The sequence below is a fragment of the Enhydra lutris genome, unplaced genomic scaffold, assembly GCF_002288905.1.
Source record: "Enhydra lutris kenyoni isolate GAN:26980312 unplaced genomic scaffold, ASM228890v2 scaffoldscaffold38, whole genome shotgun sequence".
Taxonomy (NCBI): Eukaryota; Metazoa; Chordata; class Mammalia; order Carnivora; family Mustelidae; genus Enhydra; species Enhydra lutris.
The window spans coordinates 4,471,062-4,486,062 of NW_019154122.1; the positions used below are offsets into that span (position 1 = coordinate 4,471,062).

General features: G+C 54.5%; 1 protein-coding gene across 2 annotated transcripts in view; it reads left to right on the forward strand.

The window, feature by feature from the left end:
- Window positions 1–1,849: 1,849 nt before the first annotated feature.
- LOC111154751 (endothelin converting enzyme 1) overlaps window positions 1,850–15,001 on the forward strand; it is a 63,478-nt gene continuing 50,326 nt past the window's right edge. The window contains exons 1-3 of one of the 2 annotated variants that reach the window (XM_022514642.1): window positions 1,850–2,170; window positions 3,445–3,531; window positions 11,755–11,896. In XM_022514642.1, coding sequence (XP_022370350.1) covers window positions 3,445–3,531; window positions 11,755–11,896 — 229 coding nt within the window. In that variant the 5' untranslated portion in view covers window positions 1,850–2,170. Of the gene's footprint in view, window positions 2,171–3,402; window positions 3,532–11,754; window positions 11,897–15,001 lie in introns of those variants that run through there. The other variant, XM_022514641.1, reaches the window with a different exon arrangement.

A 15,001-nucleotide genomic window follows, 5' to 3' on the forward strand; every position in this document is an offset into this window, starting at 1 on the left:
ATCACCAGCCCCCAAGGCAGGAGCTGGTGGAACAAAGGCTCAGAAAGAATGTGGAAACAGCGTGGAGGGTGTGGCCAGGGTGTCGCAGGCCTGTGAATTTCACTGGGACTGCTCTTCCTGCCTCTGACAGCTCCAAGGTTCCTTGAAGATCCCCCGCCTTGGGCAAACCAACAGCGAGAACCCTCTGAGTGACTAACGCAGTCACAGCAAATGGGATCCCGCCTGACTGTCACCCGGCCAGAGGCCTTTGGTGTCAGAAGCATGTGAGCGTTTCTAGTATTTCTTATTTCTGTTCACCCCAGGCCTTTGATTTCCACAGGGTGGGGTTTCCAGAGCAGGGCACCGTCACACCCGCCTCTGGCTCCCACCACCTCTTCTCTGCAGCTGGAGGTCTGGGGCAGGGGGTTGGGGGGGGATGAGCTATGGCTCCCACTCCTCCGTCTTTGGTCTCTGCCGTCTCATGAGCATCAGGCGCAGAGGGGCAGGGGGAGGAACGGGAGGACGGGGGCAGACTCACCACAAAGCAGCTGTGTTCTCCTTTCCCCAAAGCTCGCGGGGTCAGGTGTGACCCCCGCGCTGCAAACAAGACGATTAGAGCGAGCGTGGGCCACCCAGCCAGCTCAGTGACTGGACTCCGTGAGGGCCCCACCTGAAGGCACAGCTCCCCCTTTCACAAAGAGCACAGGACTGAGAGTGCGGGACCCAGGTTCAAGGCCACTTCCTAGCGCGTGGCTGAGGTTCTTGGAGGCAGCATGAGGCTAGGCAGGCACACATTCACATCCCGGGCCTCTCACTCTCCAGCCAGGTGACCTGGGCGGCAAAGGAGGAGGGGGGTCGAGTTGTGCCTCCTCCCTCATCCTCAGTCTTCTCACTGGGAGCCTCACAGAACATCTTGGGGTCAGGACCGCTACATTTTGTCAGATAACACATCCAGACAGGCTGCAGTGGGACGGACGGCACTGGTGGCCTGGCCTTGGCCCCCAGGATGGGCTTCCAGCCTCCCTCCCTTGCCTCCTGCCTTTGCTCCAACAGCTGAGGAGGCTCCAGCTGCAGACTTGGCCCCGGGGAGACAGGGCCTGAGGAACCCTGGCCCCAGCCTTCAGGGTCCTCCCATTTAGAGTGCCGTGTGCTTGAACAGAAGGAAGCATGAGGTGGGGCCCTGGGTGGGGGGGACACTGGGCAGGGGACCAGAAGCCGCCTTTTCTGGAGGGTGGTGAGGAGAGCTTCCTCGAAGAAATGATCTCTGAAATGAGATAGAAGGAGGCGGAGCCGCTGCCTCTGTACCCAGGCAAATTACCTGCCTGAGCCTCAGTTTCAGGGTCTGTAAAAGGGGCCAATAATACTTACTCAGAGGGAAGAGCAAGAGGCTTAAAAGGATGATAGATGTGGAAGAACTGACAAATGCCTCATACCCCTAAGTGTCTCTGAAACAGTAGCTGCTCTGCTGGGCTTGGAAGGTGTGTGGTGAACTGAACTTCTTTTTCAAGGGTCTTTCCCTTGGGCGGTTGACACCTGTTACTTAGTGTAAACAAGTGTCCTGGCTTCAGAAAAAGTCCAGCTGTAACTCAGCGTGAGGTGAAGCAGCCCTGGAGTCTTTTCCACCTGTAAAGTGCTTTCCCCCATCCACTGGGAGTGGGGCAGAAGACTCCAGAATTAAAATTCTTCCCAAGTACCCACCTCCCCCAGGCCTGTGCCAGTTCGATAGTTTCCTTTGTCCTTGGACATTGCTAAATTCTATTGTCAAGGACAACGGCACTGCCCCAGAGTAATTTTCACTTCCGCTCCTCTTGTTCCACCATCAATTGGAACTGTCTATTGAGCACCTATCGTATGCGAGGTGATGGAGATTCTCTGTGCCAAAAAAGGTCCCAGCCCTGGGTGGGAGGGGAGGGATCAATGTAAACTAAAATAACAACAGACTGCAGTAAAGACCATAAAGGGAGAAAAATGGGGTGTGTAACAGAGTATTTGAGGGACTACTTAGAGTGGTCAGGACGCTGGAGGAGGTGGCGATTTAAGCTAAGGTCTGAAGCGGAAGTGGTCATGGGAGGAGGAGAGATGAGGAAAGAATGTTCCAGATAGAGGGGAAAGCAGCTGTAAAGATCTGGAGGGAGGGGAGAAACTTGAGAATCTGAGGAACTGAGTGAAGGCCGAAGAAGTTGGGGCCTGAGTGAGTGAGGTGGGGCAGCACGAGATGAGGGTAGGCGGGGGCCGTGGGGGGGGGCAAAGGGACTGTCTTTGGAGAGTGTCAAGCAAGGGAATAGCAAGTTCGGAATTTCCCTTTAAAGGTTCGCTCTGGGTGCTGAGAGGGCCAGAGCAGAAGCAGGAGGCTGCCGGGAGCTGTCGCTGTGACCCCAGGCAGTCACCCCACCCCTCTGAGCCAGTTCCTGCGCACACGTGTGTGGCCATGGGAACCGAATATGGGAATTGACTTGCTCTAGGGGAAGCTGAAAATGTATAAATGCAGGGGATTCCAGGTCCCACTGGAAGTGGCGGGTCCTTTGGGAAACTTCTGGGTTAGACCTCTCTGAGTACTTAGGGTCCTGACCTGAGCACCCCACATCTGAGGGAGCCTGCTTTTCCACCTCTCCCCGGCTGGGGAGGCAGCACCTGCTTGCGACTCTTGCCTCCTGAGACTGAAGGTGGAGGGATGGGTCACCTTCCTGGTTTTTTGACTAGCCCTAAGCCTCTGGAATTTTCATTAATTGTCTGGCTTAAAATCCCTGAGCTAGAGGAAGGGGGAAATGAGAGGGGAGACACCTGCCTTTTCTCTTCCACCTTCCGCTTCCCAGTCTTTCTAGCTCTGATGGGGAGACTTACTTGAGGCACCTAAGGGGCCCTGGGAGGTGGAACCCCTCTCTTGACAGTTGTGGTCCAAACTAGGGGCATCTTCCTAGTCCTCCACTCCTGCTATCTGGCAACCCCCGTCCTGAAGGGTGACTTGGGGCTTCCCAGGAGGAGGGGCTGCTGCGAGACCCCTTCCCGCCGGGCAGTGGCTGGCCGTGGGGAGCCTCCACCTACGCCAGGTTTCCCCCTGGGGCCATGAAGGGAACCGGCAACTGCGCGGCGCCGGTCAGGCCCCGCCCGCGAAGGTGGCGCGTTGTCCGGCCCGCCCGGCCAGTCTGTCGCACGGCGGCCCGCGGTGACATTGGGGACCAGGCATCGCCGGGGCGCAGCATGAGGAGCTGGTGGCCGCTGCACTGGCCGCTGCACTGTGGGCGCCGGGGGTGAGGCGTCGTGTTGCATAAGCGGGGGCGGGGAGGGGAGGGGAGGGGGCGGGGGAGGCGGGATCCCTCTCCCCCCGCCGCGGCTGGTCCGTGGGCCGGTCTCGGTGTCCCGGGCGGGGCGGGGCGCGCTGCGGCGCCGGGCCGCTTCCCCATTCTCCCCATTCGCCTGAGAGCCATGGAGGCGCTGAGGGAGTCCGTGCTCCACTTGGCTTTGCAGATGTCGACCTACAAGCGGGCCACGCTGGACGAGGAGGACCTGGTGGACTCGCTGTCCGAGGGTGAAGTGTACCCAAACGGCCTGCAGGTAGGAACCCTGCCGGCTGCGAGCACCCAGGCAGCCGGGCATGCGCACTGCTGCCTCCCCGCCCCCACCCTGCCAGCCCGAGAGGGGGCCATGCCAGCCTGGCAGCTCAGGGCAGCTCTGGGCTCCGTGGGGGAAGATGCCTTTCCAGGGCAGAAGTGCCTCCAAGGCACTGGGCTCCCTCCCCCCAGGGCTCCTCCCCAGCTCTGGCTGTCCCCCAGTCCTCCTGCCACCTGCCAATGGCACTACAGCCCCTTGGCAGAGTTGAAGCACCCTAAGGAACTGAACTGGACCAGTTACCTTTCACAGGAAAGGCAGTCCCTGAGTGCTGAGGGCCCTGCCCAGGGTCACACAGTCCAATAACGGCAGAGTTTAAAACTGTCCCAGTTTTAGTGTGGAAAGCCCCGTGTCCCTGGAAACCTTTCAGTCCTGGGCAAACCAGGATGGTTGGTCACCCTATCTGGTAGGCATGGCCCCATTCTTCCCCTTTCCCCCAATACCTGAATTTCCTGCAGGGAGGAACCCATCTTCTACCTCCTCTTTTCCTGTCCTTTGCAGCCTGCTCACGAAACCCAATTCCTCCCCTCCCCAGGGTCTGTCCCTGTGAGTCTCAGACATGCCCACCACCTCCCTTCCTTGTGGCAGAGCAGTAAGCATAGCTGCTTTCTGCTCTTCTCTCCCTGCAGGGCTGAGCTGGAACAGTATTGAACAGGGCTTCAGCCCTGGTGGACCGAGGCAGGTGGGTGGGAGCAAGTTGGAAGTGTCAGGGACACTCAGGGGGGCCCTTGATGTGGCTCCTGAGAAACCAGCCCAGAGAGAGGAACGGGGCATCTCAGTCCAGGAGAACTTACTCCAGGTTGACCAAGGGAGGCATTGGGGAGTGTGTTGGGGCCCCCCAGTGAGCTGACACCAAATCACAACTCATCCAGAGGGCAAACTTAGGGTGCGTGCAGATGTGGGCTGCCAGGCCCAGCCCTACTCAGGATACCTTTTAGAAGCTGGAATAATAATACCAGTAAAAAAAAACAACACTGATGGAGTCCTTCCTCCAGGCTGGGAAAGTAGGCTCAGGGAGATCCAAACTCATGACTCTCAAGTGGTCTGCCCCCTGGGACATGACGCTCTTACCCATATCATCCCACTTAACTTTTCAGGATCACCCCATGAGCTGTAAGGATTACTGTTCCCACTTACAGATGAGGAAACTGAGGGTCTGAGTGGGTATACAACTTGTCTTAGGTCGCAGAACTAGAAATCTGGGAGAGAGAGATCAACACAATCTGTCTGGAACCTCTTCCCTGGGACCCTTCTTGAGAGGCTAAATCCAACAGGAAATTAGATTTCTGTGGCAGGCACTTTTCCCTTTACAAATCAAAACAGAATCTAATCAGCAATCTTTTCAGTGTCGTCTTGCACAGAAGGTTCTAAATATATCAGCACAAAAGCATTTCAGGCTTCACAACAAAATAATAGGCCATGTTGTCATCACCATAACATAACAGTAGCCCACATGCCTTTTTCAGGCCACAGAGTGTGTTCATCCGTCCTGGGGCTGCCTGGGAGAGTGGAAACAGCCCAGTCTCTCAAGCTGGGGTCCCTGGGGTGAATTCTGACTCCGCTCATGGTCATGGGTGAGCTGCTTAACCCCTGAAAGCACAATTCCCTCATCTGTACAATGGGAGTTAGAGAAAGTCGGCGATGCCTCTTACGGGGCCTGCTAGGATTATTGCTGTTTTTATGACCTGTGAGGTCAGGGCCCCATGGCTATGTTACAGATGATGAAGCGGAGGCTCAGACAGGTTGGGGACATTCCTGTGGTCACAGAGCTATGTTTTGAAGTGCAGTGTTGCTGCCCCTACACCAATCTGCCAAACTGGGTACATTGTCTGCTTTTTATACAGGCAAAGCCAAATGATTACCCCAAGGACTTGGGACCTTTCTATGGGTACCCAGTCCGGCTTCGCTTGAGCCCCCATGACTTCCCCAAAGCAAGTGTGAATGAGCTACTGCTTGAATGGAGAACGTGTTCAGCTCAATTTACGAAGCGAAGCTTTCTACTAATTTTGTTTTTAATCACTGGAGTGTTTTTTTCTCCCCATATAAAGACTTTACGTGCTTATTTATGAAAAAAAAAGTGTAAAAAATATATATTTAAAAGGAAACCATAATCCCAGCACTTGGAGATAACCCCTTCTGGTTTTCCACATTTGTACACATATATTTATAAACATAATTGAGCTCACTCTAAGTACACGATGTTGTGCTGTGCTTGTTTCACTTAATGCCACTCCATGAGCATTTTTCCTGTTGTTTAAAAACTCCCAAAACATGCTGTCATTAAAAATTATAACGCCACGGGGCACCTGGCTGGCTTAGTCAGTAGAGCATGTGACTCCCGATCTTGGAGTCATGAGTTTGAGCCCATGTTGGGCATAAAAGTCACAATATATAAAATATAATGCCTCACGGTACCAGTATATAAAACTACCTATACCCCATCTGAAGGTTGGACAGTAGGCCCAATAACTAACATTGTAGGTGACCATTCCTCAGCCCTTTGGATAATTTCCTGTGAGCTGATGCTAGAATTGCAATTGCTCCTTGAAATTGAAGATTTTTTCTTATTTTTAAAAAGATTTTATTTATTTATTTGACAAAGAGAAACACAGTGAGAGAGGGAACACAAGCAGGGGCAGAGGGAGGCTTCCCGCCAAGTAGGGAGCCCAGTGCAGGGCTCGATCCCAGGACCCTGGGATCATGACCTGAGCCGAAGGTAGGTGCTTAACGACTGAGCCCCCCAGGCACCCCGAATTTAAGATTTTTTAAATGGCCCCATCCCCTCCTCCCAAATCTCGCTCTTCGATGGGCAGCTATAAAAATAAACTACTTGACTTTTCACAATTTTGAAGCCCACTGATTCTGGAAATCCAAAGTTACCCATACCAATACCAGTAAGTAAAACCCTGCATCTCTCCAGCGAACTTGACAGCTTTGTTACTGAGTATGCTGACCCAAGTGCTAGATTTAGCTGGACCGCATTCTATGGGTACCGCAGCTGAAAGGCTTTTTCTTTTCCTTTATCTCATGTTTAGGCCCAAGGTAATTGTGATTCACTAAAATTACTCACTGCAGACTAAGGGCCGAATTTAAAGCCAGATGGCTCCAAGGCCTCAGCTTGGCCTCTGATGGTCTGTGAGACCTGAAAGCAGCTCATGAAATAGGTTCTTTTCTGTCAAATGAGGTTAATATTTTTTTTTTATTTTTTTAATCTATTTTTTAAAGATTTTATTTATGTATGTGTTTGTGATTGAGAAGGAGTGAGAGGGCACAAGCAGGGGGAGCAGTAGGCAGAGGGAGAAGCAGACTCCCTGCTGAGCAGGGAGCCGGATGCGGGACTCCATCCCAGGACCCCGGGATCATGACCTGAGCCGAAAGCAGATTCTTAACTGACTGAGCCACCTGGGCGTCCCAGGGTTAATATTATTAGTCGACAGTGTTTGCAAAGATTGAAATGAGGCCGTGAAGTGAAAGCATTGTGCATAGTGCACAGACCATGGATTTGGTTGCATTGTTACCGTGACTCACTAGGCGGGAGGTCAGGGAGATGCTCTAAATGTAACCACTTTGCTCTCAGGAGCCTCTCCTCTGCTCAGAGGACGCTGCCTGCCCCCCCGACCCCATGCCCCAGCACGCACCATTTTGGTGGCTCAAAGGGTGTCAGCTAAAGTGATCCCACAGTCTAAGCTGGGGAGCAGGCGGCCCTGACACTGCTACCCAAGCCTTTGAAACTCATCTTGTTGCTTCTAAAAATCAGTTTCTTCAAGAGAAGGGAAAGCTGAGATATTTCATTCTTGGTGACTTTTCTCATCTTCCCCCCCACCCCTCCAAACATGCCACACACAGGGCTGTCCTTTGAGGGTGATTTCAGGGACAAGCCCACTTCGTACTTTAAGAAGAACTCTGTGCTCACCAGGAGTCCACTTGTTTGAGATGGTCAGACCTGGGACCGCATCTAGCTTCCTCATTATAAAGATAGGAGACTGTAGCCCAGACATGGCCCAGCGACACACGCACAGGGTCTCGATAAAGTCAAAGCTGACCTTTAACCTCCCTTTTCCCTTGCCATGGGCAGCTGGGTGTTCCTTCTGGGAAACAAAGAGCTGGAAAGTGCTTCTAAATACTGTGGTTCCTGTGTCGATGGCAAGAGTCCCCTCCCCCACAGCAGGCATTAGTGTGAGCTATTATGGGTCATTGGAAGAGAGTCCAGCATGCGGGCCTGGGGGACAGGTAGGGCTCAGGCAAGAGGTGGGGACAATAAGAAGATACCGTTTTGCTCTGGGCCGGCCCCAGTGGCCTCAGCTGGAAGTCCACTGTATAAAAACTTCGCTGGAAGAAACTCCCCCAACCAAACCCCTTCATGGTAGCTGAGCTGTCAGGGTCTGTCTGCTCTGAGAGGCTGACTTGAAGGAGGCGGCCTGGTCACCCTGCCAGCCCTCGTTGGGTAGCCAGGCTCTTGGGCTGCAGGGGGTGGGCTCCCTGCCAAACCCTTGGCCAGACTGATTCCCGTTCACCTCTCTATGCAGTCCAGGTCACTGGGGGACCTGGTGGGGACTCAGCAAGGACCTCTGCCTTCCTTCCAGACACCCTGCTTCCTCCAAACACCAGGCTCTGCCCCACTTCCCACACCTTCTCCCGCTGGCTTGCCTCCTGGACCCCAGGCATCTGTGTCTCTTGTCCCGTCCTTGCCTGCAGAACTCGTTCTTGCTGTAAGCCTAGGTGAGCCAAGCACTCACTTCTGTAACCGAATATTTATCCCTCATTAGGGCTTTGTTCCCTTGGCTGTGTAAGCTTTGGGAACCCCTAGGTTGGACAGCTCAACTGTTTCTCTCTCTCTCTCTCTCTCTCTCTGTTGTTGTGGCTGTCTGTGTCTTTCCTCCTCTGTCTGTTTCCACCTCGCTCCTTTGAGGGCATCCTTTTCCTTTGGTCTCATTCTCCCTCTGCCCCCCATGACAATAAATGGGATATTAAGCCTACCCGTGAGCACAGCGTTTACAGTAATTCTCTGCTCCATCTCCCACGTGCCAGCTCTGCTCCTTGGCTGACGGCCGCTCCCAGTTACCTCTCCCGAGACAGAGTGGGCTACCTGCCACTAATCCTCTCCCCCTCCGAGCCGCTGCAGACCAGTCTCTGGTGAGCAACATGCTCTTGTTTCCAAAAGGAAAGTGAGAAAGCACTTGTGTCCTCCCCTTGCTGTGACCTCAGCTTGCTGGATGGTCTGAAGGAGGCTGGGCAGGGACCACAGGGCTCAGAGAGAAGGGCCTCGAAGCCTGGCCTCATCCACTGCACCAGGAATTGGATGGCTTCTCCCAGAGAGGCCTCTGGGCGACTTCTCCTGCCCCAGGGGGATGCCTCTGGATTCCTTCTGCCCTCAGAGAGGAGGCTTGTCAAGCAACCCGCAGGCGCTCAGCCAGTCAGCACTGAGTTGAGCAAAGAACATTACAAAGGTTAAAAACCCTATTTTCAAATTCCGTTTGCCATTTCTTCCTGGAACTGAATTTCTAATTTAATTTGGACTTAATTCGGATTCAGTTTCCCAGTGAACACCATCTGTTTGGTTGACACGAGACAATGAGACTCGGCTCAACTCTCTGCTCCTCGGTGGCGTGGCCATGGGCCTGAGGCTGAGTGTTCTGGAGAGACATGAGTTTTCTCACTGTTCCCCCTCCTCCCCCGACTTCCTATGTTTCTTCTGGAGCTGCTACTAGTGCCTGCTCTTCAAGACGCCATGAAGATAGGATAGCATCTATAATATTCTATAATATTCTATATTAGAATAGCATCACCCAGCAACAAAATGGAACTAATGCGATGGCCGGGCCCCTAGACGGCACTCAAGTGTTAGCTACCTTCATGACTCCTTTTTCCTTTCCTCTGTTTCTCTCATCTTCTCCCTTCCCTTTCTCTTTCCCTCTCTTTTACCTGACTCCCCACCCCCACCTCCCAGGAGGTGGGGGCACTCCCTCCACAGACCCGGATGGTGAGGTGTGCCTGCTTCCCCAGGCCTGACGGCTATGCTCCCTTGCTTCCGAGAGCCAGCACCAGGCAGAGGGGTGCCCCCTGCCTCTTTGCCTGTCGCCCCCTCTCCTCCTGCACTGGGCCATGATACGGGGGCCTGAGGGCCCTCAGGAGGAGGCAGCCCGTGAGGCAGGCCAGGGGCAGGCTGGCAGGAAGAGGGAAATGTCAGTGCTTGCTTCACATCCTCTGGGACTCCTCTGAATAGCAGTTCCCAAGAGGAGCTGTGTGAGAAAATGGATGCTGAGGAAGAGGCACTTCATAAACCTGCCACTGCTGGGAACATGTTAGCACCTCCCTGGCCTTCCCAGCCCAGTGTTAACTTCACGGTAGTACCGTGGTCAGAAGCTTTGTGACTCGCCTTTTTTTTTTTTTTTTTTTTTTCCCTGTTTCTCACATTTTTAAAACTGTTCTTCAGAAAGGGGTTTTGGGCAGCAACAGCCTTCCTCCTATCTGGGTCTTGGAGCCACCCGGCCCTCCTCGGAAATATGACTAGGCCCCGAGTTCCTTTTGTTGGTTTTAGAACATAATTCTTTTTTTTCCACAAAAAGTTCTCATGTTCCCCTTTTCTCTGGTGCGGCAATTCCCAGTCATTTCCTGCCCAGAAATTACGCCGTGATGACCATGAGGCTTCATGGCGCCCATCCCTCAGGGGACCAGCCTCAGATCCCACATATCTGCATGAGGCGCCTTGAGGGCTGGGACCTGGCTCCCGGGGACAGGCACCCCCTCAGCTTTTGGGGGAGCACTCACAGGTCAGAGTCTGTATTTCCTCATCTCCCCTGAAAGCTCCCCACTCCCCGCCCCCTGACAGCTGCGTGTCCCCCCCACCCGCCGCATGCACAACCCCCCCCCCACAAGTCTCGCTCCCTCCACCTTGGTCTTTCCAAAGGGGCACATCCGCTCTATGTCATTCTGCCCTCCACATGAAGTCCACGTTCTTTAAAGGGGCTTATAGGGCCCCTTAGGATCTAGGCCTTGCTTATTCTCCCCTTTCCTTCCCCATTCACCTGGCCAGCTCCTACATATTCCTCAAGACCCAGCCCAGGTATCCCCATCTCCAGGAAGCCTTCCCTGACTGGACCCCCACCCCACCCTCCACCCCAGTCTGTCTCTTTATCTGCCTTCCTACTGGACTGTGAGCAGCTGAAAGCAAGGGAGTCTGTCTTTCTCTCAGTATTCCCAGCGTGGTGGCACATGACTGCAGTGTCACTGAGCCAAGCTTCCCATCAGGGGACCCCACCTATGCTGGGGCCCAGGCTTTTGCAGGAAGCACCTCTTTCGATGGAGGGGAGCCCCTCTCTGGCCTCAGGTGTGAAGGCCTGGGCTGAGGGCTCCCAGTGCAGTTGCCCAATATGTCCCTCCTTAGCTCGGAGGGCCCTACCACGCCCTCCACTTCCCCTCATTGTGCCTCCCTTCCTGTTTAGCTAGACTGTTAGGCTGGGGACATTTTTCCTCCTCCCTTTGAGGACCTGCCTGAATGGAGCGCTCTCTCCATTGCCTCTCCCTTGACATCTCCCAGACACCCATCTCTGACCCTCTGGTGGGCTCCAAAGTCAACAGACTTGGGTTCAAACCCCAGCTCTCCTCATTTAGCTGTGTGATGAGAGGCAGGGGCCTCGCGTCTGTGAACTTGTTTCCTCATCTGTAAAAGAGAACTAGTAACACAGCCCTCACGGGACCGTGAGGGTGTAATGAGCAAAGGATGTCCGCACTCCTGGAAAGTGTGAGCTGTGCGTGTCATCCTGGCCTGCTGGTGTGGGGGCTCCGAGAAGAGCCCAGCTGAATGCTCACTGGATGCCTGCAAGTCCAAACATCCTGTTCTTTCTGAAGTCCTTACTGGAGAAACAGGGGAAAAGCTATTCTTTTTTTTTTTTTTTTCCCCTACCCGTATCGGGTAACACAAAAAAACACAAGTCCGGCTGGGTTGAGCAGCTTGAGTCTGGTGTTTAGGAGCTAATCCGAGCTGCTGAGCAGGGTGGCAGCTCCCTTCCTGGATTAGGACTGATTCTGTGGGAACCGGACCACCCCTGAGGCAGGAGGGCGGCCCTGATGGCTCCCCGGGGCCCGGGCCTGCCTCGGAGCCCCTTGCTCCTGGGGAAGGGGGACCCTGAGCTCACATCCTCCCCACCCCTCCTGCCTCCTTCCCTGCAGGTGAACTTCCGCAGCCCCCGGAGTGGCCAGAGGTGCTGGGCTGCGCGGACCCAGGTGGAGAAGCGGCTGGTGGTGCTGGTGGTGCTTCTGGCGGCAGGACTGGTGGCCTGCTTGGCAGCGCTGGGCATTCAGTACCGGACAAGTAGGTGCCTCTGTGTTTCGTCGTGGGTTTGACTCGCTCCTGCCCTCAGCTCTGTCCCCTGGGGCCAGTGGGCTTCCCTGCTCAAGCCAGGGCTGGCCTCCAGGGCTGAGGAGAGAGCACGGCCCGGACGGCTCGGTGCTGAGATGGGCTGAGACGTGGGAGCTGGACAGCGTGGGTGGTGCAGAGATTTGGGACAGGAGTCCAAACAAACACTGGCCCAGCAATTTATTGTCTGTGTCACCTCAGACAAGTCCCTTCATCTCCCAGAGCCTCTGTCCGCTCTCCTGTGAATGGGGAAAATGGGGCCCGATTTGGGGCTGGCCCTGAGGATTAGAGATCAATGTCTTTCACACACCTGGTGCTTACAAGGACTTCTTGAGTCTTAGCTCTGGGTACTGTTATTGTTAGGATGTGAGCTGACGAGGCTCACAGTCTGCCACTGTCCACCATCCTTAGTTCCAACAGAAAGCCATAATAGCTTCCGTTGACTTAATACTTTCCATGAACCAAATACCACACCTCTTCTTTACAAACAGGATCTCGTTTCCTCCTCACAGCGGCCCTGTGAGGTGTGGTTACTTTTGACCCCATTTAACATCTGAGGAAGCTAAGGTCGGGAGACTAGGTGACTTGCTCAAGGTTACGTGGCTGGTGCACCAAGGGAGGGGGCAGCTGGGTCTCAACCAAGGCTGGCCGGCCCCACCTGCCTTTGTCATTGTGGTGCACCTGTGTGTGTTAGAACCCCCAGAAGAGTAGACCTGCCAGGCCCAGCTGGCCTCCATGGGCCTCATGTGTACACATAGTCATCACATCTCTGGGTCCAGTCTTGTCGGGCAGTATGGTGGGGCCGGGCCGATCCTGCCCTCTGGGGTCTGGGGTTGGCTCTCTGCGTCTGGCTGAGAGTATCCAGTCGAGTACTTCGCGCAGAGTTGATGTTCAGTAAGCACTTGTGGAACTGGAAAGGGCAGAGCCAAGTTAAACAACAAGGATAGGGGGTCTGGCCAATTCCAGGATCTCTCGTACCCTTGTGCCCAAACAGCTGGCTTTCCCGTGGCAGGTGGTCCATCTGGTGGAGCCGCCTCTGGGGCCTTTGCTCAGGGTCCAATCCCACCAACTCGGTCACCTGGTCACCTATCCCATCAGAGAGGTTATGACCCTTCCCAGGATCTGGGAGCATTCACCCCAGGCTTCGCTGTGCCTTCCCCACTATGAAGTTGCTGGCCTGTATGGGTGGCCATGCTAGACTGGGTAGGGAAAGGAGTTTGAGGGCCTGGAGAGAGGGTAGGACATCCCCTCAGTCATCCTTACATCCACCTGTGTCAGGCACTCCAGCAGCCAGTGTTACCTTGAGACTGCCCCCAGGAGTTCCCAGAAATGAGAAGGGACCCCCGAGGGCTGGATCCTAGAGCTCAGGCCCATGAATGGGGTCCACAGGAAGCAGCCTTGCTTCGGCCTCTATCCCGGCCCCCTCTGCGCCACAAGAGAGTATTCCCCAGCCTGGACCAGGATGAAAGGAGCTCTCGCCCCATACCCCTGCCAGGGTGACTCTGGGCCAGGATCTCATGAGCCCTGAGCCAACCCATGTATCTTCATTGGCTGCCTTGGTCTGGGACAGCAGGGGCCACCCCAGATTGACAGTAACCCCACGATCGCCAGCAGCCGCCGGCATTGGCCACACCTGAGCAAACATCAGGCTAGGTAGAGCACAGTCTCCGCTGGTACTGAAAGACCCATCTCAAAGTCATGTCTGGGCCCCTAAATACCTCTTTGTCTACTTTCCTGCCACACCCCCTTTCCAGAAACTTGCAGGCGCTTTACAAACTGTCAGTAAAACACACAGATTCTCCCAGAAAAGATTCTTCAGTGTCTTACTCAGTGTTGGGACCCAGCACTGTCCAGACAGGTATCTGTGGACTAGATCTGGGGCCGTTCCTCCTTCTCGACTGGTCACGCACATCCTCAGAGGAAGAAATATTTTCTGCCTCTGCAGGTGGTGACCAAGAGCTGGACAAAGCTCCTCTCATTCACTCATTCATTCGTTCAACACACACGTACTGGACAGCTGTTAGGTGCCAGGTACAGTGCTGGGCGAAGGAGATAGGGATGCAGGTACGGTGCTGGCCTTACCCTCCAGCTCACGTTCCCAGTTGGGGAGGGAGACAGGGAGACAGCCATGACCTAGCACAGTCTGCGCCCAGAAAGCACACAGCCAGGCAGCCAGCCGAGGGGCCCAGCGAGGAATGAGGGTCTGGGAAAGTTTCCCTGAGGAGCTGGAGCCTAGGCCAAGTTTTGAAGGTGCTGACCTTGATGTTGATGAGGGAGGCCTAGAAACAAGTAATTGGTCAACTATGCCGGATCAGGAATTGCTGGTTAAAGGATTTATAAACCACTAAGCGGTTAAACAACCTGATATCACTTAGGCATCACCTTGGGGCCTTGCTCTGTTCTTAGCAGAGTGGGGACCCATCAGGCCTCTCGGGAGACTGGTTCCTGTTTTGTTTTTAAACTCAAGTCCCCTTATGGTAACGTCAAAAATCAACCCGCCCACGTCCCTCCTCATCTCCCTGTCTCACACACACGCACGCTGGCATGCCATTTCTGATAGGCCTTATTCCCGGGGCATCACCCTCTTGCAGTCTGTCTCTGGGACATTCCCAGCAGCCACGGTTTGGTCAAGCCCAGCTTCCTGCAGTTTGCTGTATAAAAACAATAGGTATTCTTTTCCCTTCCCAAATACGAAGTTCTCTCATAGTAGTGACGAGGCTTTTTAAACCACACAGAAATTCTCTTCCCCCACCCGCACCCTGAAGATTCTGGTACGTTTTCCCCCCTGGGGAGTGGGCCGTGCAGCTCCGATAGAGATGGCCTCCTCTAGAGATGGTTCAGTGACAGCACACCCCTGCCAGCTGCTTTCCATTTTCGTGTCTGCCAGGTCAGTAATTTGTGATGGTTGTACAGTCTGCTCCAAACAACTAAGCCCCTCAAATAAAGTGAGCCTTGTTTTTGTACTGCCGTGTGGCTCCTCTGAGCCTTTCGTCAGCCTGCCAGATGTGCCTGCCGTCAACGTGAGAAAGCCCACAGGCCACCTCAGCCCGGGCTGGTACC